Source organism: Cheilinus undulatus, linkage group 2 (assembly GCF_018320785.1).
Source record: "Cheilinus undulatus linkage group 2, ASM1832078v1, whole genome shotgun sequence".
Taxonomy (NCBI): Eukaryota; Metazoa; Chordata; class Actinopteri; order Labriformes; family Labridae; genus Cheilinus; species Cheilinus undulatus.
In genome coordinates this window covers 49,156,576-49,179,726 of record NC_054866.1, presented here as the reverse complement: position 1 = coordinate 49,179,726, position 23,151 = coordinate 49,156,576, and the positions used below count along the sequence as shown (strand labels likewise).

General features: G+C 39.3%; 1 protein-coding gene across 2 annotated transcripts in view; it reads left to right on the top strand.

Annotated features, from left to right (window-relative positions):
* Positions 1–22,310, top strand: part of pak4 (p21 protein (Cdc42/Rac)-activated kinase 4) — a 52,284-nt gene extending 29,974 nt beyond the window's left edge. For both annotated transcript variants that reach the window (XM_041800904.1, XM_041800911.1), the window contains exons 3-11: positions 125–333; positions 864–1,071; positions 1,954–2,187; positions 2,712–3,170; positions 3,570–3,703; positions 6,748–6,874; positions 11,713–11,838; positions 11,935–12,069; positions 16,335–22,310. In XM_041800904.1, the coding sequence (XP_041656838.1) occupies positions 125–333; positions 864–1,071; positions 1,954–2,187; positions 2,712–3,170; positions 3,570–3,703; positions 6,748–6,874; positions 11,713–11,838; positions 11,935–12,069; positions 16,335–16,490 (1,788 nt within the window). In that variant the 3' untranslated portion in view covers positions 16,491–22,310. The remainder of the gene's footprint in view (positions 1–124; positions 334–863; positions 1,072–1,953; positions 2,188–2,711; positions 3,171–3,569; positions 3,704–6,747; positions 6,875–11,712; positions 11,839–11,934; positions 12,070–16,334) is intronic.
* Positions 22,311–23,151: the final 841 nt, after the last annotated feature.

Sequence of the window (23,151 nt, the reverse complement as noted above, 5' to 3'; positions counted from 1 at the left end):
TTTTAATAGCAACTGTAAATTCAACTTAGTGGTAATAGACTAGTGTTTTTCTGCAGTTAGTGAGGTCCTACATCTTGTCCAGCACTATTCATTCTGGTCTAATGCATTTTTCTTTTATCCTCAGACAATTGTGCGTGGCAACAAGCTGGGAGTGGACGGCTCCCTTACATGGCTATTGGATGAGTTCGACACCATGTCTGTGACTCGCTCCAACTCCCTACGACGAGGCAGTCCTCCCATACAGCCACGTAAAGACTCCTCAGGGGGAGGAGGGGGGCAGGAGAATGGAGACCCCCACCACAGACACTACACACACTCAGACAGACAAGACAGGTAATGGGTGTGGATTTTATCCCTGCTTGTTTCTTTAGTAGCAGCAGGTGAAACAGATGTGAGATGTTTGAACTGACTTCAGAGATGCTGTCATTCAGTATGTCTACATGCACAATTAAGCCAAACTACAGCTATAGCTTGATTAGGCTGTTTGACTGAACTGATGTTTTTGTTCCTGCAACATACCCCTTTTCAGCCAGTAATTACTGAAACTTTTTCAGTAAGCTAAGAAGCTGCTAACCAGTTGCTTTTAAACAGTGAGAACATGGACAAACTTTAAACCTTCGTACATTTCATATACATCTAAACTTTACTTTTGGTATTAATACAATGCAAGCTACACCTCAGGCTTATGGTGATGTGACAGGACAGATGCCCAACAGGTTTTTGCAAGTATTTTAAAGGTCTAGTTCTAGTCAGACTAACACAATAATTCGACTTTTCTTACCGAATGTAAACGTGCTGAATGTGAGGTGATAAGCTCTTCCAACTTGAGCACCAGCACTGATCCTTATGTCACTGTTTCTCAGAGACCGACCCAGACCAGACCACCAGAGTGGAGGTGATCCCCGTCAGAGTCAGCGAGCGCTCCGTCCTCCTCAGCGGGATGACGGAGTTCAGGGTCGGCCACAGCAGCAGCCTCGGGGCCAAGAGCCTAGCAGGGTCCACAGGGACAGACCAGGCTCAGGCCCCCCTCCTCCCCCTCACAGAGACAGAACGCCACGGGATCGGGACCAGGTAAAGACTGCAGAAGACTCCAGAGCAAGACCATTATCCTCTTAAGTATTGAAATTACGTTTTTTTAGGAATGCTCTGTTTTATTGGATAAACAGCTGACAAAAAATAATCTAGCTTGCACTGATGTCAGTAGCTGTTGTGTTGCACCAAATTAAACCTGGCATCTAACTGGTCATTTAGGGAATAGGTTTGTTTTGGGCGAAAGACATCTGTGAGACAAACTCTTGATTTGTTTTCATATTGCTATTCCACAGTGGTGCTGTAGCGAAGCTCTGCCATCATTACACCTGCAGACATCGTATAATTCTGAAACTGTTTAATACTGATGTTCCCCCATCCACAGCTCTCTGACAGTCAATGTGAAGACATACACCACAGAGGTGTAAATATCCCACCTTAAAATTACACTGTGAATAAGCCTGTGGTCAAACTTGCAGCTTGTCAGGCATGTTTAAGAGACATTGCATGAGAAGACACCACTATTAACACAACAGTTAAATCAAATCTCACTGCTCATTTGAAAAACAGATACAAAGAATTACGGAGAAATAATGAAAATTGCTGGTGCATTGGAGCATAGAGCCCTTTTTGTAGCTGTTAGCATCTTCAGTCTAGAGCAGTAGCCTTAGTCTTTTTTGTTTACCTCACCAAGAAAGAAATGTTGTGTTCTAGATATCTCTGAAGAAAGCAGAAATGATAAATTAAGTGTTGAGAGATTTGGTTTGATTTGCTTTAATTCAACTGCTACACAGATAAGTCTTCTAGTTGCTGTAGCTTAGCTCCTCTGGTTCCCTTCATTTGATCTCTTTTTCTTCTGAAAATGTTTTCTCTTGACATAACCAAAAAACCGTCCACCACTTATATAAACCATCTTCTCTTCAGGAACAGGTGCCTCACAGGGATCAGTCCAGTGAACACAGGCCAAAGTCCAGCTATACTGTCCGTGATGGCAGCCCCCAGTCACCAAGGGACAAGAGGCCTCTCTCTGGACCCAACATCCGCACACCAAACCTGCCAGTGACAGAGGGGGTGATAAAGAATGCCCAGCAGAACACAAGGCCATTTAACACATACCCAAGGACAGACAGTGAGGGTGGACGAAGCCCCACAGGACAGGTAGGCACAGCTGCATGAGCAGACAGGGTCAGCACAAGGACAGAACAATTTTATCTAATAAGAATAAAATCTAAGAAGATTATTGATGACAAAAATATAGGTGCAGTTTTTGCATCTGGTCTGTTGATGACGGTTTGCTATAACCTTGAACACCCTACTCTTTGTGAATTATTCAAAACAAGAAAATTGCAGTTTTAGCTGTCATCAAACAGCTCTGGAGTTACAGCATGATGTGCTTCAGGTTACATGACTTTCATTGTACATCCAGTGACTATTGTGTATGTGGACCACAGCATTGCAGTAGTAAAATGATGTATCATTTAGCCCTACTGTGAAAGAGCAGGGTTATTTATAAATGCTTTGATTATGCACTTTCTGACTATGGGACTCGTAATTGCTCTAACGCTAAGAAAAAAGTTTACACCAGATTATTTAGACTAGTTCATGTGGTTTATTTTTTGTGTTGGTTGTTTTAATTCATTATTTTTTTGTGGTTGATGATTTTCCTCTTTCTGTTTTTCCAGCCGGTCCGACATCATGAACCCTCCCCTCAGAACGGCCCCTCTGGTGGCTCTACACGAGGTTCCTCCGGCTCTAAACCCCCTATAAGCCACCCGCACCCCCATCACACTTCACACCCAAGCCTGACCCCCGAAGCCACCCAGCACCCTCACACGCCCCACCCTAACGTCCCTGCCCCGCGGCCCCCTGTGCCCTCTGGGCCACCTTCATCAGGCGCTCCCCCTCAAGGCCGCTCACCGCAGAGGGAGCCTCAGAGGGTTTCTCATGAGCAGTTCAGAGCGGCGCTACAGATGGTGGTGGATCCAGGTGATCCACGGACCTACCTGGACCATTACATTAAAATAGGGGAAGGGTCCACAGGGATCGTGTGTATCGCCACGGTGAAGACCACTGGGAAGCTGGTGGCTGTGAAGAAGATGGACTTGAGGAAACAGCAGCGCAGAGAACTCCTCTTCAATGAGGTAAAAACTGTTTTCTCTAAGAGTGATCATGAAACGCTCCATGTAATCAGTGAGAGCAGAGACAGAATGCTGGATGGTTTACTGCATTACAACTGCTTTATTCCTTATAGGACAAGTAATATTTTTTCTTTTAATTTAACTGTTTTGCTTCCTTCATGTTTTGTAAGAAGTTATAAGTGACCCCAAGTTTGTGGCATGTAACTGACAATTTAGACAAATGACGAGTCTGATCATAAATCTCTAAGTTCTGTTTTAAATGGGCTTGTAAAGTTTTCCCCCATCCCCTGATGATATTATTTCAGTATTCTCTTTACCTGCCTTCTTGGCCTCGCTCCTCTCTTGAATCTACTGATTAACACATTTGTGCTCTCTCTCTTTGTGTCCTGTTGTGACTAAAAGGTGGTGATCATGCGAGACTACCACCATGAGAATGTGGTGGAGATGTACAACAGCTACCTGGTTGGAGACGAGCTCTGGGTCGTCATGGAGTTTCTGGAGGGTGGAGCCCTCACTGACATTGTGACGCACACCAGGTGAGAGACAGGCCTTCTGTAGGGTTTCTTTGAAACTCTAATTTGAACAATTTTATTTTCAAGGCACTGAATATATTTTTATTTGACCATGCATTTGACTGCTTGAATTTTAGCTCAACTTCATGCCTTAACACAAAGAAACAATGTAGGGATGATGAAAAAAAAATTTATTCACCTGTCTATATTTCTTATTTTGACTGATCTTCATAGAAAAAAGCGTTTTTCGTTTTAATCATTACAATCATCTTAATTCCCCTGCTAAAAAAACATGATAATTAGATTCCAGTTTACAGTTTATTTAAAGAATAGAGGCTATAAATGTTCCAGAAGTCACCAAAGTTAAGTGTTTATGACCAGAAAACATCTTTGTCCAATACCATTTGACAGTCTATAAACAGCTAATTAAATCAAACAGTCTGGCTCTGGTGTACTGAGAAATCTCACAACCCTTTCATTTTTGCAGCGTATGTAGTAGGGCTGGGCAATTAATCAAAATTAAGATTAAATCGCAATATTTCTTTGAAATGAAAAATGTGTTAAAATACCAGTTGAATAAAAAAATGTATGCAGCAGAGATATGTTCCACCCATCATGCAAACATCTAAGCGTAACATTGTTTTAGAATAGTTTGCAAAAATCCTACTTTGGTTGTTTTAAGTTTTTCTAAATCAAAATGAGAATGACATGAAAATGAGCGTTCCTTTCAATACAACAATTCATACTGAATTTGCAATATGAATCAAAATAATTGCAATTAAAAAAAATTTAAAATCATTCAGCACTACTTTAATCTATTTAATGTTGTGGTGGTTAAAATATAGTAGGATTTACTGCTCTTGTTCATTGAAAATACATAAGATGTGGAACTTAAAAAATAATCGCACATTAAGTTGCCATTGCAATATTGGAAAAAATAATCGCAATTACACACGTGGACAAAATTGTTGGTACCCCTTTGTTAATGAAAGAAAAACCCACAATGGTCACAGAAATAACTTGAATCTGACAAAAGTAATAATTAATACAAATTCAATGAAAATTAACCAATGAAAATCAGACATTGCTTTTGAACTGTGGTTCAACAGAATTTTTTTTCAAAAGAAACTCATGAAACAGGCCTGGACAAAAATGATGGTACCCCGAGAATAGATTGAAAATAATGTGACCATAGGGACATGTTCAACCAAGGTGTGTCCTCTAATTAGCATCACAGGTGTCTGCAAACTTGTAGTCAGTCAGTCGGCCTATTTAAAGGGTGACAAGTAGTCACCGTGCTGTTTGGTGACATGGTGTGTACCACACTAAACATGGACCAGAGAAAGCGAAGGAGAGAGTTGTCTCTCTCTTGTCTAGAAAGAAAATTATAGACAAGCATGTTAAAGGTAAAGGCCATAAGACCATCTCCAAGCAGCTTGATGTTCCTGTGACTACAGTTGCACATATTATTCAGAAATTTAAGATCCATGGGACTGTAGCCAACCTCCCTGGACGTGGCCACAGGAGGAAAACTGATGACAAATCGAAGAGACAGATAATACAAATGGTAACAAAAGAGCCCAGAACAACCTCCAAAGACATTAAAGGTGAACTCCAAGGTCAAGGTACATCAGTGTCAGATCGCATCGAAGGAGGCCACCACTGTTGAAAACAAATCATAAAAAGGCGAGACTGGAATTTGCCAAACTGCATGTTGACAAGCCACAAAGCTTCTGGGAGAATGTCCTATGGACAGACGAGACAAAACAGGAACTTTTTGGCAAGGCACATCAGCCCTATGTTCACAGACGCAAAAATGAAGCATACCAAGAAAAGAACACTGTCCCCACTGTGAAACATGGAGGAGGCTCTGTTATGTTCTGGGGCTGCTTTGCTGCGTCTGGCACAGGGTGTCTTGAATCTGTGAAGGGTACAATGAAATCTCATGACTATCAAGGTATTCTAGAGAGAAATGTGCTGCCCAGTGTCAGAAAGCTTGGTCTCAGTCACAGGTCATGGGTCTTGCAACAGGATATAACCCAAAACACACAGCTAAAAACACCCAAGAATGGCTAAGAGCAAAACATTGGACTATACTGAAGTGGCCTTCTATGAGCCCTGATCTAAATCCTATTAAACATCTGTGGAAGGAGCTGAAACATGGCGTCTGGAGAAGGCACCCTTCAAACCTGAGACAACTGGAGCAGTTTGCTCATGAGGAGTGGGCCAAAATACCTGCTGAGAGGTGCAGAAGTCTCATTGAAAGTTACAGAAATCATTTGATTGCGGTGATTGCCTCAAATGGTTGTGCAACAAAATATTAAGTTATGGGTACCATCATTTTTGTCCAGGCCTGTTTCATGAGTTTCTTTTTTGAAATAATTCTGTTGAACGACAATTCAAAAGCAATGTCTGATTTTTATTGGTTAATTTTCATTGAATTTTTATTTATTATCACTTTTGTCAGATTCAAGTTATTTCTGTGACCATTGTGGGTTTTTCTTTCATTAACAGAGGGGTACCAACAATTTTGTCCATGTGTGTAGATTATTTTCCCAGATTGTTCAGCCCTAGTATGTAGTATTCATTTTTCTCAGTTCGGGTCTTAAAAAGTCTTAAATCTGATGTTTAAAAGTGTGTGTCAACACTGCTACCTTTCCTCTTTGGTGACTGATTAATCTTTTTTAATCAAGTTTTTTTTTTTAATCTTATGATTTAGTATTACTGCTTGGCCGTTCGTCTGTGTCCTACTTTGATTTGTTCTTATTAAATCCTGCATTTATTAAAACCGTTCCTTTCCATAAGAGGGCAGTGTTGTCTGATGTGTGAACCAACAGGCAGAGCACTATGACTGTCACCATTCAAGTCTTTAAAACAGCACATTATCTGATTATTTATCTTAAAATATTCTAAAATCTTTTGTATTTCTTAAGTGCAAAGATCTGTTTTTTGATGCGGGTCATCACAGGGGATCACACCTTGCTGGAGACGATCCAAGAGGACCAACTCAACAGCCCAAACAAAGCTGGTTAAAATTATAAGTGACAAATCTCCATGTCTTTCCACAGGATGAACGAGGAGCAGATTGCCACCGTGTGCCTGTCTGTCCTGAAGGCGTTGTCTGTCCTCCACACACAGGGTGTAATCCACAGAGACATAAAGAGCGACTCCATCCTCCTCACTCATGATGGCCGAGTATGTAACTCATACCTCACACCCTAGTTTTCTGCATAACTCCAGATTTCTTAACTGCTCTTTAGTTCTTTCGAATCAGGAAGCACAGTTTTTAAAATGAATAACGGCTGGGGTTAAAGGCTTTATTAATGCTTCCTTAAAAATGTCAAAAGTGCAGAAAACTTGATGACTAGCTGCTAAAGAAGAGAACAGTATTCAGTGTGTTATTTCATACAGATTAAACTGAACCCCGGTTTTCTCTTCAGTTTCAAACATCTGCTTTTATATCAGTTTACACAGTGTTGCTGAGGCTGCTAAACCCCCAGACCACAGACCATTTTCTCAGATAAAAACCTATGATTATGGCTATTAAGTAGTTCTGTTGATCAATTTTGATCCAAATCTCAGCATTGGAGTAGAAAGTATCTTAAGTTTATGTGTTGTGTAAAAAATATGCTAAGTAGCTGTCCTCTTCAGATTGAAACCTGGCTACTGCAGTTTAATTTTTCTTTTGGCTGATGTGTGGCAGGCAATGAACTTGGTGCCAGTTTTTGTGTTGTAAAAAACCACAGTCACTTCAGTGGTGGCAACCAGTAGTTGAAGTTTGCAGGGTTGGTCTACATTTCCATGGTTACAGCGGACTCCACCAATCAGAGATATCACTGTGACACTGTAGGATTGTAGATACTCTAGTTCTTTTCTCTGAGATTGCAAATAAAATGTGTCTTTCTTAAAATGAGGCAGATAATTTACAAACTTGTGACTTCTATGTGAGCATAAACTATTTTTTCAAACTCAGGTAGCTTGTTATATGTCTGCCTCTGTTATGATATGGCGAATAATAAAAGCCATGTTAGCAGAAAAGTTTATTATGATTTTTTGATTTTTTTGATTTTTTGATGATGATAGTTGCATGAAGACAGAATAATAATAAGAATAAACTTTATTTGTATAGCACCTTTAAAAACAGAGGTTAACAAAGTGCTTTGACAATAAGCAGAATCACAATTACAAAGCATCAAACACAATGGCAAAACATCACAAGAAAGATGAAACCCCAACAACAAGCCAACAGTGCAACTCCAACATCACAAAAACTAGCTGAACATTCTAAGCACAAAAAATGATGGTGTCAATTTAGGGGGACATCATAAAAACCCAGATTTGAAACATTTTGTAATAAAAGGAGAACCAAGAATAAAAATGAAATAAAAATAAAAATAAAAACCCAGAAGTGGGCGTGCCTTCTCCCTCACCTGTCCATGCTCAGAAGGTGTTTTTTTAAAAATCTTGGGTTGATGCACTTCAGCCGAAACTCTGAGGTTTAGTTACTCTTTAAAGTGCATAGTGGCTTATTTCTATTTTCATAACTCTTCGTGAATAACATTTATTATGGATCTGTTATGCTCAACTGACCCAGTAAAATGTGATGACACTTAATGCATACAGAGATCATTCATAATTTGCACAAAAACTTCCTGTCATGACTTTCATAGGGGGAAAATATCGCAGCACATCATCCCCACCAAGGACAGAAACAGTGAACTTAACCTACTTTTATGATAAATAAAGGAAACTGTTGGTTTGAAAAAGGAACTAGGTATCTGTCTGCTAACCACTGCTGCTGATGCTGGTCTACTTCCTGCCTGTCGTCAGGCAAGTTTCTGCTTTCTGCAAAAAATGAAACTAACATGAAACCTCTGATGTGTCACAGCCTTCATCCAAACATAGTCTCTGTGTCCAACAGTCTTTGGTCTTAGTCCTGTTAGAATATGTTCTGTCACATGTCTGCCAGTGAGTATGCTAGATGTTAATGGATACTCATTTCTGTAGCAGAATTCATATTATCCATGTTTGTTTCTGCTAAGCTCTGATTTTAACCACATCATTGCCATGTATCTGACAAAACCTCCAGCTGAATGTTGTCAGTGCTGTAGTTCAGCTCTTGACTTTGTCCAGGTTTTGACGTCTTATTAGTACTCCAATGGTTATATAAGATGAAAAGTCTTTTGAGTAGAAATCTACCAACTTTCCTGCATATAAATAGAACTATTTTACATTCTTTGCACAAGCCACACTAGGTGATAAAATGATTAAAATCAATAGGACTGAATCAGCAGTTAATTTTCGTGCCTTGCTGGAAATTAATTTTGCAGCAGTGGGGTGCATGCACCCAGTGCACATTTAAATGAGAGGATGTATTACAGCACTAACCAAAAGACAGGAATCAAGGTTTATAATAGGCAGTTTAGTCGTTGCAAATTGAGAATAAAGATTTAGAGTTGATCGACGTCTTGACATGACATCTGTTGTTCACGTTGCTTGGCAGCAGCTGTTGTTGCTGAATTTACTGCAAAGTTTGATTGAGTATTTTGCGTCATGCTGTATCTTAATATTTAAGCACTTGAAGTCACTGTTAAAATTTGAATAAAAGGCCATCCAGTTTAAGGCTTAGTTCCTTTTACTAGCCAAGTGTTGCAGCATGTTTTGACAGAAAGGGGCAGGTTTCAATTAAAGTCCCATGTGTATTCAGGGTTGAACTACAGCATATTGTTGTGCTTCCCTAGTTTGCAATCATGTTAAGGGTTTTGTTCCCACTACCACATACCACAGTGCAGCATGCTGGCATAAATAAGCTGCTTTGCAAAGAAAGATGAAATAAATGATTTGTAATGTACATAGCTTATCGATATCCTTATTTTATACACAGTTAAATGTTCTTTCAGGTGTTAATACACTACTTTAGTCATTCATCTTTATTGTGCATGAGTTTTGTTTGAAAACAATGAAAGTTCTGTCTCCTGTTGATCCCTGTCCCTTTCATGGAGTAAAGAAAATAAATCCTGGGCTGTTTATTTAAGTTTTATTCCATACATCATGACATTTTGCTTCGTCACCCTCCATTTAGATCATTAGTCTACCTTTTGTAAGGCACACATGGTGCAGGTTTTTTGCTGAGTCTCTTGCATCTACACCATCATGACCTGCATGTGCATATAACACATGTGTAGCTAAGATGAGTTAAAGTGAAAACCACAGCCTCCCCCAATGACAGCTGACAAGTGTTTGTGGTTTAATTTCTTTTGTGAGTTGTGGTTTCACCAATCGACTCGGCCTACTGCTGCACGCTCGGCCAGGCAGACCCAGCAGTCACCTAGAAGGGTTTTTTTCTGTCTCACAGAGCATAACTGTGCAGAAAAAGAAACCTGCAGGGACTATTTTATGTGTCTTAAAGTCTTGTTAACAGGTTTCTCTGTGGTGACAAAGTGTTGCTATTAGAGTGATCTCAGAAATACTGCAAAAACTTCACTGAATTAACCAAGCCTTACTATAATTATTAAAGGCACCATATGTAGGATTTTGCACTGGAATGTCCAAATTATTATTTTTCAAAGCTGGAGAAATCCTTAATTTTTGTAGTTGTAATGTGGCGTCTCATGACAGACACAATATGTTTATTGTTGCCATGGAAACACTCAGTATTACACCAAAGACATGTACAAAGGAAGCTAGATTTGCCACTGAAAGCTACCATTTTGTTGTTTCATTTCGTTCATGTTTTTAGCTGCTTTGCTTTACCATAATTATCCTCTGCCATCACCTGGGTGTCCTAATGCACAAGACCCCCCCCCCATTGCATATTTCATGAACATTCGCAATCATTTTTTCATAAATCATAAAATCACCTGCTGCATCTTATAGTATGTTTTAAAGATTATGCATGACGCAAATAAAATCTGTGTGCATCAGGTGTAAAACGTTTACACTTAAACTTATGGATTGTTTCTTGTGCTTTCAATCATCCTGTGCAAAAATATTACATATATGCACGTTTCATAAACATAAAAGAGGACATTGATGATTTCAACATATTTTGGATTTCGTTAGCTGTTTTGATATATTTGAGGAAGACCTCTAAGGTTTGGCCACAGTTTCTCACAGAAAGCTTCCTGCTGCTTGTTCTGCTGTTTCAGTGCAGGGTTGGGTTTGACTTCTTCTGCCTGGCAGAGGAAGCAGACTTAACCAAGCCTGAAGTGTTTCTCAGCAGAAGGGTGGGTTTGTTTGGTGTGTCTGAACGCAAATGTGTGTCAGGTCAAGAAAAGTAGGTTAAACATTAGCTTGTTGTTCTGGTTCAGTCTGGTGTTAATGTTGGTGTTAATAAATAAGAAAGCTGTTGATGCTTTTATTAAAGCTCAGTAAGCCAGTGTCGGCCATCTTGTTAAAGTGTTAGCTTGTGGGAGTGTTCATAAACATCTGCTCCCATGCAAACTTTGTTTCGTTTCTCTTTCTGAGCCAGCTGTGGTGAGCAGGTCCCCCCATGTGGGCAACATGAAAGGCTGCTTCTCTGTGCCATTCTCAACCATGCACAGACCTTCTCAGAAAGAGGGGTAGATGTTAAACATTGCAGGAGAGATAACACAGTCTGGACCATGAAACTGTTGAAGCATTGAAATGAAAGATGTGCCACAGACACCCAGATTTACATATTATTTTGTTGAGCTCAATTTGGCTCTTCTTCTGCAGTGATCTTTTATATTCTGAAAGACGTTTCACTAATGCACAGTAGAATGATAAAACGTCTGGGCTGCAGCACCACACATTCCTTTAGACATCTATTTCTAGTCCTGTGACACCATACAGTGTAAATTAGTTGGGTGTTGTGTTATCTAAGGTCTGTGAAATATGAAAAAGTTGTGTTTAAAAATATGTTCTCTGCAAACAATTATCTCTAGTAGGCCTACTGCATTTGAGCTAAATGTAATGATATTAACGGACATAACAGAACTAATATGGATCCTAATGTAGATCATAAATGCAAGATAAAGGAGAATAAAAATTTCTCTGTATTCGCTTTGCAGGTGAAGCTGTCAGACTTTGGCTTCTGCGCTCAGGTGTCTAAAGAAGTGCAAAGAAGGAAGTCTCTGGTTGGGACACCATACTGGATGGCACCAGAGCTTATTTCCAGACTGCCTTATGGACCAGAGGTACGAATCTGACAGTGTTTTATCATAGTTTATGACCTGTACCTCCCAGCATGCCCACCATTCTCCTTGCTGATCACGTGTCCTCACTGTGTGCAGGTGGATATCTGGTCTCTAGGGATCATGGTCATTGAGATGGTCGACGGAGAGCCGCCATACTTCAACGAGCCACCACTCAAAGCCATGAAGATGATCCGAGACAACCTGCCTCCCAAACTAAAGAACCTGCATAAGGTGAGTACAAAGACTGAGCAGACTGTGAAGAACCAGCAACGAATGTTAAGCAACTCATCTGGATGTTGTTCTGCTAATACTCAACAATAAGCAGCAAGCAGGGATAGGATTCTGGATATTCTGACTTGGAAAGTTGACCCATAAGATTTATTTATCTACACATCCAGCACACTACACTTTAGTGTTGCACCCATCTATAACTTCCGACATACATATGTGGACATTTCTTTAATGTTTTACATTTATTATATCCATTTAGAATCACAATCTAGGAGCGATAAACTAGATGATAATCAGCACTCATTTCCACCTCACATGTTTTTGTCAGTAGAGGTTGTTGGCTCTGCAGGAGATCAGAAAAAGGAGAGCGCCTGATGTTGTGTTCCTCTTTAAATGTAAAATTGTAATGCAACATTTCATGTTAAATAGGAACCCTCATGACTGTTGTAATAGTTGGTTTGTGTTGTTGGTTGCTGGTAAGATTTTACAACATCATAACTGTCATGATGGAAATTCAGGTGAAACTTTTCAAAAATAGAGTTGTGTTGCTTGGGCGTCTTATAAAAGATACTGTTGATGATGATACAGCTGTAGGAATTCAGAAGAACTCTTAAATGTCCACTTTTAACATTGGGCGGAAAATTTGCCTGATACTGAAGAAGATTTAAAATACACATGACTAGAATCTGGTTGGAAATGGTGCAGAAAGCACAAATTGATGTACAAACATTGATCAGAATGCTGAGAAAGAAATGTCTGATGCTTAAACCAAATCAGGGGTCACATCCAGACCCCCTTTTACCTGATGGATTTCACTATTAGATGCTGAATATTTTATCAACAGGATGTTGCTGAAGACAAAATAACATTACAAATTTACTTCTTTTGTACTTATTGTTTTTGCACATTCAAATGTTAATTTCTACTTTTTCATACATCTTCTGCCAGTCACTTCCCTGTTTTACTACCATGTGGTATTATTACATGAGACCTTGTGTGTTCAAGAGTAAGAGCCAAGACTAATTGAATTTTGTAACAACCAGCTGTTATGGCACAGTTTGGTTATGTCATAGGAAATATTCTTGTTGTTTTGGTGCTTTGAGGTTGAGAAGTGACACAGTACATCAGAGAAGCGTTGTGTAATTTTTGGCCTTTGAGAGAAATTTCCTCCACTCTGGAACAGATCCTGGAGCTTCTGCCGCCCTCTTAACTCATGGTGGTTTAAGATCCACGCAGGCAAATAAAAAAGTTACAGGAACCTTTGTCCAAACATTAAAGTGTGACATTGAAAATAATAATCAGAAATAAAATCACACACTTTTTCCAGAAAGTTCCTTTTTTGGGATCTGATCAGAACGTGTTTTGTTCCTGGTTCGTTATGGCATTTCTGTGTGGCGTTTGCATGTTCTCCCTGTGCATTTGTGGGTTCTTTCTGGGTACTCCGGCTTCCTCCCACCACCAAAGACATGCTCGTTCGGTTAATTGGTGACACTAAATTGGCCGTAGGTTTCAGCGTGAGCATGCCAGGTTGTCCAGTCCACACAACCCTGAATGAGATAAGTGGTGTAAAAATGGATGGAGGTCTTGAAATTCAATGTGCAGTCTAACAGGCATGCAATGCAATAAGAACAGATTTTGAGAGGCAGAAATTTGTTTCCTGGCTATTTTCCTGTTGACAGAATCGGGGGAAATAAAGCATATTGGATTGGATCATAAATAGTCTAAATAAACCTTGTTAGCATAGCACATTTCATACAAAAATATAGCTAAGCTCTTGATAATAAGAGAATTACAGTCACTGTGTGCCTCTAATGAAGAGGCTGAATAAACATGCAGACAGGGACAGGAGGGCATCATTATCAAAACTTAGAAATCCATTTTGTTTCAGCCAGCTGCTGACTAGGGCTGGGCAGTTAATTGCAAATTAGATTGAATCGCAATATGGACAGCTGCAATTTTCAAATCGCAGAAGGTGCAATATTTCTTTGACCTGAAAATACCAGTTTAAAACTTTTTTGCAGCGGTGATGTTATGACTTACATGTTATGCAATCATTCAAGTGCCATTTTTAAAGAATAGTCTACAAACAAAATCCTATTTTCTTCATTTTTGTATGTTTTTCTTATTGAATATGAGAGTTACATCAAAATGATCACTCCCTTCAATACAAGGATTCATGTCCGATTTGCAATACAGGTTGAAATCATCACAATTAAATATTTTCTCAAAATTTTTTAGCCTTTGTTTTATCTAAAATTGTGTTTTTTTTCTAATATAAAATGATTTATTGCTTGTGTTTGTTGGAAAATAGATAAGATGAGGAACTTTAGAAATAGTTGCCTTTCAAATCGCAATTGCAGTATTGGGGAAAAGAAATCGCAATTAGATTATTTTCTCAAATCGTTCAGCCCTACTGCTACCATCACTTTAACAATCTGCCAGCCAGTACTGAATGAAAATTTTAAAATATACAGAAATATGTTGAAAATAGAAATATACATAGTTTGTTTCATTTTCTTGTCGAAGACAAATGTTATGGTTTGACAAGTGTCCATGTCGACTAAAGACTTTGTGTCAAATGTGTCTTTAAATGCTGTGACGCTTTGTTTAGTTTTCTCTATTAAGTGCATACCTCTAAGTGTATTTTAGACTTAAAGAAAAGTGTTCAGTCTACAGCCATTCAGTAAAAAGTCTCTCAATGTGGTCACTAGTTAAACCAAAACCCCCTCCAGTCACATTATTTTCACTTTAAAGTCTCAGATTAGTTTTCAGACCCAAGCCCACACATTTTATTCCAATTAACATATCTTATCATAACAGCATCAATAAATGCTTTATTGTTGTTTTCTTCTGTCTGTTTTAATTACTCAAGGCTAAGGAGCTGCTAAAATTCACAGATATAACAGTGTATAATCTTGAGCGTATTTTATTGCGCTTTGTAATGTCAAATTATAATTTGCTTCCTTACTGCACAGCAGACTGGAGTACATGTTGAAGCTATATTCTATGGCAGGGAATAATCATGGTCATTACAGTTCAGAAGTACAAAACATGAATGAGCTACAGCAACAGAACGGCAGCTTTCAGTAGAAGTCCACACTTCCTCAGAAGTCTTTGACTTAATATTCTGTGTTTTCATGGCAATGATTAAAACATTACCCCTACCATGGAGGGGAAGACAAATCTAGTTACAACTATAGGACTGTACAGTGACATTGACAGTCTTTGAAAACTGTTGGGATTGTGAATACTCGACTAAAATATCCTTCTTAATACATTAAGAAATATCAGTGAAAATATTCTACATACTAAACCTCTAAGTCTGTTGATTTATTTTAGTCTCTCAGCAGTGACCTGATTTTTAAAATTTTCATAAACAGAATATGTGATTGTGTAAGACAGACCGGGAAAGAAATGGTTAATGCAGTAAGGCATCTGAAAAATGAGAAGTGTGTTTTCTGCTGCCAAAGTGGGTATGTGTGCAGACGACATGACTCATAAACCCTCTGTGTTTCTGCGTCCAATATGATTAAATCCACCGTCAGAGAAGAACTGATATTAAAATAGAAATTAATAAGTTCATTCCCACTGCAGGAAAACACAAATGCATTCACACAGTAACAACGTCTGTGTGTCTCTCTGTTATTCCCCTTCAGATCATTTTTTGGACTATAAAAGAAAGATATGAATAGTTATTTATCTGCAAATTATTTTCATGACTGATGGATTTTTGATCCAACCAGCAGGGATAGCTTCACTGCTCAGAATGCGCTGCCACTTTTTACCTGCTTTTCTCCCTTGTAAAGTCGTAACCGTGTAATTTAAAAGAGGAGTTTTCATTAAGCAAATAAAGCTGGTTTGAACAAAAAGAATCCACAGTGAGGACAAGTTAGTCGAGGAGGAGGGCAGAGTGACCGGGCTGTGAGTTTGTCTTATAACATATTCGCAGGCTGAGAACTAAACTGCTGTACTATAGCTAGTGAATGCACATACTCCATATGTTGAAAGAGGAGTGCTAAAAGAGCAACAATGCTGCAGAAACGGCACATTGTGGCCTTCGCTGAACTAAATGGAAAACTTGAAAATTATATTCTGTGTTTTATTGCAATGTTTTAAGCCACAACCAACCAGCCTTTAGCACAGTCAGCAGTTTGATGTGTTTGAGATCTGAGATCTGCATTTCCTTACTTTGTGTCAAATAGCAGTGAAATCTTTAATCACTACTTCTAGAAAACCACTGACTGACTCTGGTTTTATCTCTCCAGGTCTCTCCTCTCCTCAAAGGCTTTCTGGACCGGATGTTGGTGCGTGATCCTGCTCAGAGGGCCACAGCCAGCGAGCTCCTCAAACATCCGTTCCTGACGAAGGCGGGTCCGCCGTCCTGCATCGTCCCTCTTATGAGGCAGAACAGGATGAGATGAGACCTGTGACGCTGAGACCTCCGGACTGTAGAGGGCAGCGTGTCAGGTCCAGATGGAACAGAAAACTCCTGCACACAGACGGGAGGTCGAAACTGTGCTGAGAGACGCGGAGCGGGTGTGCAGGAGTATTCTCTTTCTCCTCTGTGAATCACTGAACTGTGGGGCGTGTGCTCCCTCAACAAGAGGCAATAAGGCAAAGTGTGATTGTGTGTGAGTTTGTAAACGTGGGAAACACTGTCAGTGTTTCATGGCTCGTAAATGTGAGAAGAACAGCAGCGAAGCCACAACCTGCCTTTCGAGTGATTTTATTTCAGTTAAACATTTTGTTTCAATCCAAGGGCCTGACCTGGATTGATTTCAGCTTTTTACTTATCTGTTTGGACCTGAGCTGGATTTCAAGTGTGAAGGTGGTTTTGCACACCAATCAGATGTTTTGAAGGAGTCCGATGGCTGATTTTAGACACTTTTTTAATCTCACTATGACGATCTGGAGCCAATTTTTCTCACTACATAGACTCCTGACGTGGACGGATCCCAAACATCCAGAACTTACTACTGAGGGAGGACAGACTTTTATTTTGTAGCCGTATAAACACTAGCTTCCTGTTGTAAACAAGCAGACCTACACATACACTACGTCAGGAGATAAACACTGGAGTTGTGGTTTTTTTTTTTTAACAGATGAATTTTACTCTTTTTTCCTCTTTATTTTCCTGTGTAAGTACAATGAACATAGAGAGATATATCAGTTTTGATGTTTTACTATCTCTATTTTGTGATTGTTTTATGATGATGACGATGATTTGTTTCATGGTTTATTTTAGAGAAAGATGTGATTGATGTTTTGAAGCACTGTCAATAAGAGATAGAAGCTGCACTCCCGGTTGATTTCAGATAATAGACACTAGACGATTTATTTTGTTTATTTTATTATTATAGACCACACCAAATTAGCAGGAAAGTTTTTACAGAAACAAAAGCGACAGAGAGAGAAAAAAGGCACAAAGTCACCCTTTAAAGTTAAATTGGTCCTGACAAAACAACTATAAGTTTTCTATTTTCTGGTTTTCTTCCAATGACTGGTCTTATCTTTGTCTCTATTTCTAAAGAGCGATTTAAGCAGACATGCTGTACGTGACTCGATCCACAATGCATCTGAGGTAGAAAACAAACACAAGCTGCTTCTTAGGCAATCAGTAATTTTTCTGCAGTATAATAGCAACACTCACACAGCGGACCCTCTTGATTGTTTACTGTCTTTTTCGATTAATGTTTGATTGCAGCACCCGACTTCCCCTCCAGTGTTTTATTTATAAACCACAAAAGAAAACTCAATATGCAGAGCAGTAGGGAAACCAATGAGGAAGATTAGATTTTATCTCCCATAATTCTTTCTGCTCATCCTTAGCAGATATGGGATCTGTTGTTACTGTTTGCCAGCATTCTTGTATTCAGAGTGGAACATTTAGGAAATGACAGAGAGACAGAAAAGTTGTTAATCTGTAGAAACGTGTTCATCAGAATCTACTTTGACCACAGAAAGCAGTCTTTAATAACATGCATGCACATGATGATAGACAGAAGTGAAATAGGCTAAATTCAGGGTCCAGGATCGAGTTCATTTTGCTGCTGTTACTTGTTGCATCATGTTATTCACACCAGTTCCTGCAATTACACTCAATACCTTTACATGCAGTCATTAGTCGGACTTTACCTGAACTTTTAAAATGCATTTAAGCTTATTAGTCTGATTGAAATCATACCAAATCAAATTTCTTGAAGTCGGACCTAAAACGCCAAGATAATCTAACAGTTTCTGCGCTTGGTTTTGATCCAGAAATCTGCAGGAGTAGCTGAAGTCAACTTGTTGTCTGCCTGCCACCCTAAGCTGAAGAGGCTGCATGCATCATACACCCAAAATAAAGTGAAGGACATGCAAGGAATCTGTAGATCTTTGGAATCGTCCATGTTTTCAGTGTTCCTATTACAATGAGTTAGCTGCCTGTTAATGTGTCTGCAAGGTCAGGGAGAGACTATGACAGTGTGCTGACACAAAAACATGAGTCAGATGGCCTAAATCTGTAGCTCAACTTCACTCTGCATGTAAACGTATTGACTAAATTTTTTATCACCCATACCAAACTTCACCTACAGACCGCCTCAGCAGCCTTGCAGAATCAATTTCTGCTCCTTTTGGCATAGCACTGGTTATTTTCATCGGTCTTCCCCTCTTGTGTTTGTCAGCAGACTTCTGTAGTTTCACACTGTATCTAATAACAATGAATACTCTGAAAATTAAAAAAGAAAACTCAGTGCCTCTCTAACAGAGATGCATATAAACACAGGCAGCAAGCACATTCCCAACTGCTGAGGCAGTTTTTTTTTGTCTTTTGTCTGTCTTCCACTTCAGCTGCCGCAGAGAGCTTTCCTCTTGTCAGACCAAACCTCGGTCAGCGAGACACTTTAAGATTAGGAACACAGAATACTAAAACCCTGTGAAAGTGAAAGCAGAGGAACATTTTTCATGTTCAGATGCGGTCTTGTCAGGGATACTCATTTTTTGAGTCCTCCTCTAAGGCTGCTGACATGCCAGACTATTTTCAAAAAGCAGGAGACCATGGGTATGTGGATGGATTCAACTGATTTTCAACTTTTTAATGCTCTAAATAATAGATGATTTAACCAGGCTGTGAGACCACATAGCTGCTGTTTTTAGTAGCAATTCCACATCTATGAGATCTCATAGAAATTCATGTGATCAAGTGTGATTTCAGCAGAAAATCAAATATGTCTGCCAGCCTACTGTGGCATTTCTTGCATGAGACATAGAGGCACTTGTGTTGTTGCCATAACTCAATATTTCACTTGGCTTAGGGCACAGTTGTGTTCAAGTTCGCTGCCATGTTTGTGAGCTGTAAAAGTATGCATCATCCAGTTGGAGACCTCTGGGTCTGCTCGCTCCCATTGCCTTTTGTGAGAATTCCTTAGGCAGGCAGGATGACCCAGAATCGAGCCTAAAATCAGTTTGTAGCCAGCCTTAACAAAGCTGTTTTCACATATGCACTCCTGGAAATGTCTACATTTATAGCTACCCTGAAATCTTCCTTGATTATTTTTAAGCTTAAGTACCTAAAAGCGAGTGACTTTCCTGGTCAGAATTTCATGATTTTTTCCTGCTGCGTTCACATCAGCACACATTGACTTCACATGGAAAATTGAGTGGGCTGGCAGGAAAAAGTCCAGGTAAATTTGGAAAATTTACCCGTTTTCTTTCATGCAGCTTGCCCTTGAAATTTCTGGACGTTTTCAGGAGTTTGTGCATGTATGAAACAAACTTAAAACACACTTCCAGGGTTCTTCAAAGTTGTAGCCCATATTTGGTTCATGCAATTTCTTTATATCAGAGACTGAACCCTTGTGAGGAGTAGCAACACAAGAGTAGGAGGAAGACTTTTTTTAAGTAGGAAGTTAGTTTTATTCCAAGCTTCCAGTTTTCTAAAATTGTCCATCATACCTGCAGAGCACAGTAGCTACAGTGTGAGGAGACTGTCATTATTTTGTAGCTGCACATGTTTGAGGATGTACAACACTAACTTCTTTAGAAAAGCCACAGCAGTAGCCTTTAGAGTATTTTTCACTGTTGTTGTAGGCTGCACTTTAAACCACACTGATCAAACTTCCTTTCAGGCATGCTCTGTCTGCAGCTGCAGGCTAACAACATGAATCAACATGTGTCGTCATGTTTTCATGCTTCAGATCATGTGCAGCCTTTTGTTAATCTTAAACTTTGTCCAGAACTCTGCATTTTTTCCTTCAAGAACACTCATCGAGGAGAAATTCTAGTAGGCGTGTTGTACTTTGGCTCCTCTGCAGCTCAGCCGGCAGAGCGTTTTCAGCTGTGTCAGTTTCTGGATCTCTTTGTGGTCAAGTGGGTCAATAATGACTCACACATTATGAAACACTCAGAGATCTTTAATGCTTTAATCAGAGAAACAAAGGTAGAGCTGAATGAATGAAGAGGACTGAAAGACAATCAGCTGGAGGGGAGAAGAAAAAGTAAAATAAGACCTTGTATTTTTCTGATTTGACAGGTTTTTTCTCCTGTCAGAATTATACATATAAATGTTAATGCTATTTTTAAATCTGGTTAAAATGTACATGTAGATGTCCTCTGAAATAGCTAATGAAAGTTCTTAAAGATCACTACAACTAGACTCTACACTAAACTTTGGGTACAAAGCATCTATCATGTTTCACATGAATGGCTAATGTCTGGATTCCTACTGAGCAGTAGATGAAAATCTGAGATTTTCACAATAATGTCATTACAGCACAAAGAACGTTATTACCCTTTAAAATAATAATAATAACAGTGGCCCTTTTTGAGGCAGAAAAATAAGTATTGTTGTTTTGATGAGATTTGTAGTAGGGATGGGGAACACTTATCAATTCATTTTTCTGCACAGATTGTAAAAATCAAGGCCATTACCCGAAATTGTTTAAAATAACAATTTAACCCATGACTGATTCCAGTGCCAATTTTTTTAAATTGCTTATTTTAGTGTCAGACTAGCATTGCTCCAATATTTCGTCTCATGTTTGACCGTGAAAACCCACCAGAGTTTGTCCAACAGGTCCCTTCCTTTTCCCAATAAATGCCAAACAGATATTCTGTTTCAAAGTCAGCAGTTAATGTGCTAAATGCCAGCACTGAATAGATACACAATACATAAACGTCTGCTACTGGTGCCCACAATTTTCAAACGTGCTGATATTGTCTAATGCAGTTAAACCGACGCGTCTGTGCATCCCTTTTGGCAGTCAGTGGCTTTGAGGAGGAGGATAACCGACCTTCAGCAGCAGCAGACAAGCTGACACACAGCTGAAGCTGCTAAATTTGGGATTTATTTGATTCTTAGTGCTGATATGCTTCATATCAGGTTTATTCACAACTGTGTTAGACAATCATTTAGGGATGCTTGATGTTATTGGCATTGGCAAATGTTCTGGCAGTAGAAATCTGCTGTAAATATTGGCCGTACCAACAAAAGTCAGTGGAGTTTTGGGCTGGTCTTTTCCTTCCTTAAAATTTGAATTGTGTGTTTTTAGGACTGATATTAAGGTCTGAACTCATTTAAATATCTGTATCTATATTGGCTAAAAATGATTTATGAAGAGCAGCATATTGGATATTGACAAAAAGCCGACGTTCTGCATCCCTACAATCATTCTCCAGCGATTTGTTAAACTGATTTAGCTGTGTCTGAACTCAAAATATGACATGGAGTTACAGGACCCACAAGACTCCATAGCAGCATTGATTTGCTTAACTTTATTGCCTTTTGGCTTTTTAAAATTGCAGCTCTGGGTCCCTTTGTCGCTAGGTTTCCATCTCCATCCCCACTAATGAGAGGTCACACTACGGCCCACAGAGAAAACCCGCTGTGCTTCAATCATTGCTCTGAAATGTTAACAACCAATCATTTAATTAACCTCAAACTTTCTGCTCCCTTTGTGACTTTCTGAAATATTTGTGAACTTTACTCTGGCTTTGAAATCTTTGATTATTTATTTTCCCACCAGTGTCTCTAGTACTCTGATTATTAAGACTTTTATTGTGTTTTTCAATCACTGTTTTTCGTCCAACTTTGGTTCAGTTTAGCTGTAAACACCCTGTGCTATGAAACTGTTACTTCATCCCACATCACATCCGTTTTTGTTTCTTTTGTTGTCAATGTGAAATCCTGGATGGTTTTATTCTGCTGTTGGACTGATGTTTCTCTCTCCGTGGACTGTAAACACATAAAGGACCAGAATCTACTGCTGTGTTTGTGTTAATGTGAGTGTAAAGCTTTGTGTCTGCACATCCAGTTCATGCCTTAATATTAACAATCACTACTTGACGGATTGTGATTCTGAATTGAAACTACGATGATGTTGAAAGGAGACGCCACAACTCTTCCTCTCCTCATCGCACATATCTGAAAGTCTTGAAGTATTTTTGACGTCATTTTTACGCCAAGTGCTGTTTGCTCCTTTTGGCTGAAGTGCTCACTAGCATTCCTGATCCTTTCAAACAGAGGAGAAGTCTTCACTTCGAGGAGTTTTAATAAAAAATGTGGTTACTGAGTGCCTGAGTACGGCACTCTTTCAGTGATGGTGGTTTTTGAAGAAGCAGAACTGCTGGGGCTCGATTCATTAGACCTCTTTGTGCTTCCAAAGGTTTTCTGTTGAATCTTCATCATTAGCGGGCGATGAGCAGCCATGGTCCTGCTCATCAGGGTTTAGTGCCTTGCTTTACACTGTCCAGATTAAGTCCTGCTTCTTGGAAACCCCCGTCTCTCTAGTTCCCTCTGCCCACCCTGTCAAAAATGTGACGACAGAAATTCTCTCTAACTGACTCATCTGGTCGTCATCGACTCTCTTCTGGTGTAAAAGCTGTTTCTTGTTGAAACATAAAGCTCCAACGGTCATTCCTGCACCATCCTGTTTTTGTAAATTTCACTGGTATTGTAAAAACATAGACTTCACTTTGCAAATACAGATTTTGTAAAAGTCATCCCTCGTCTGTTTTCTCTTCTGTGTGTGTTTGAAATGTTCTCTGCAAATCAGCCATGTCTGACTCACAGCTCCTCTTAGATTGACATAAAAACACAAAGTT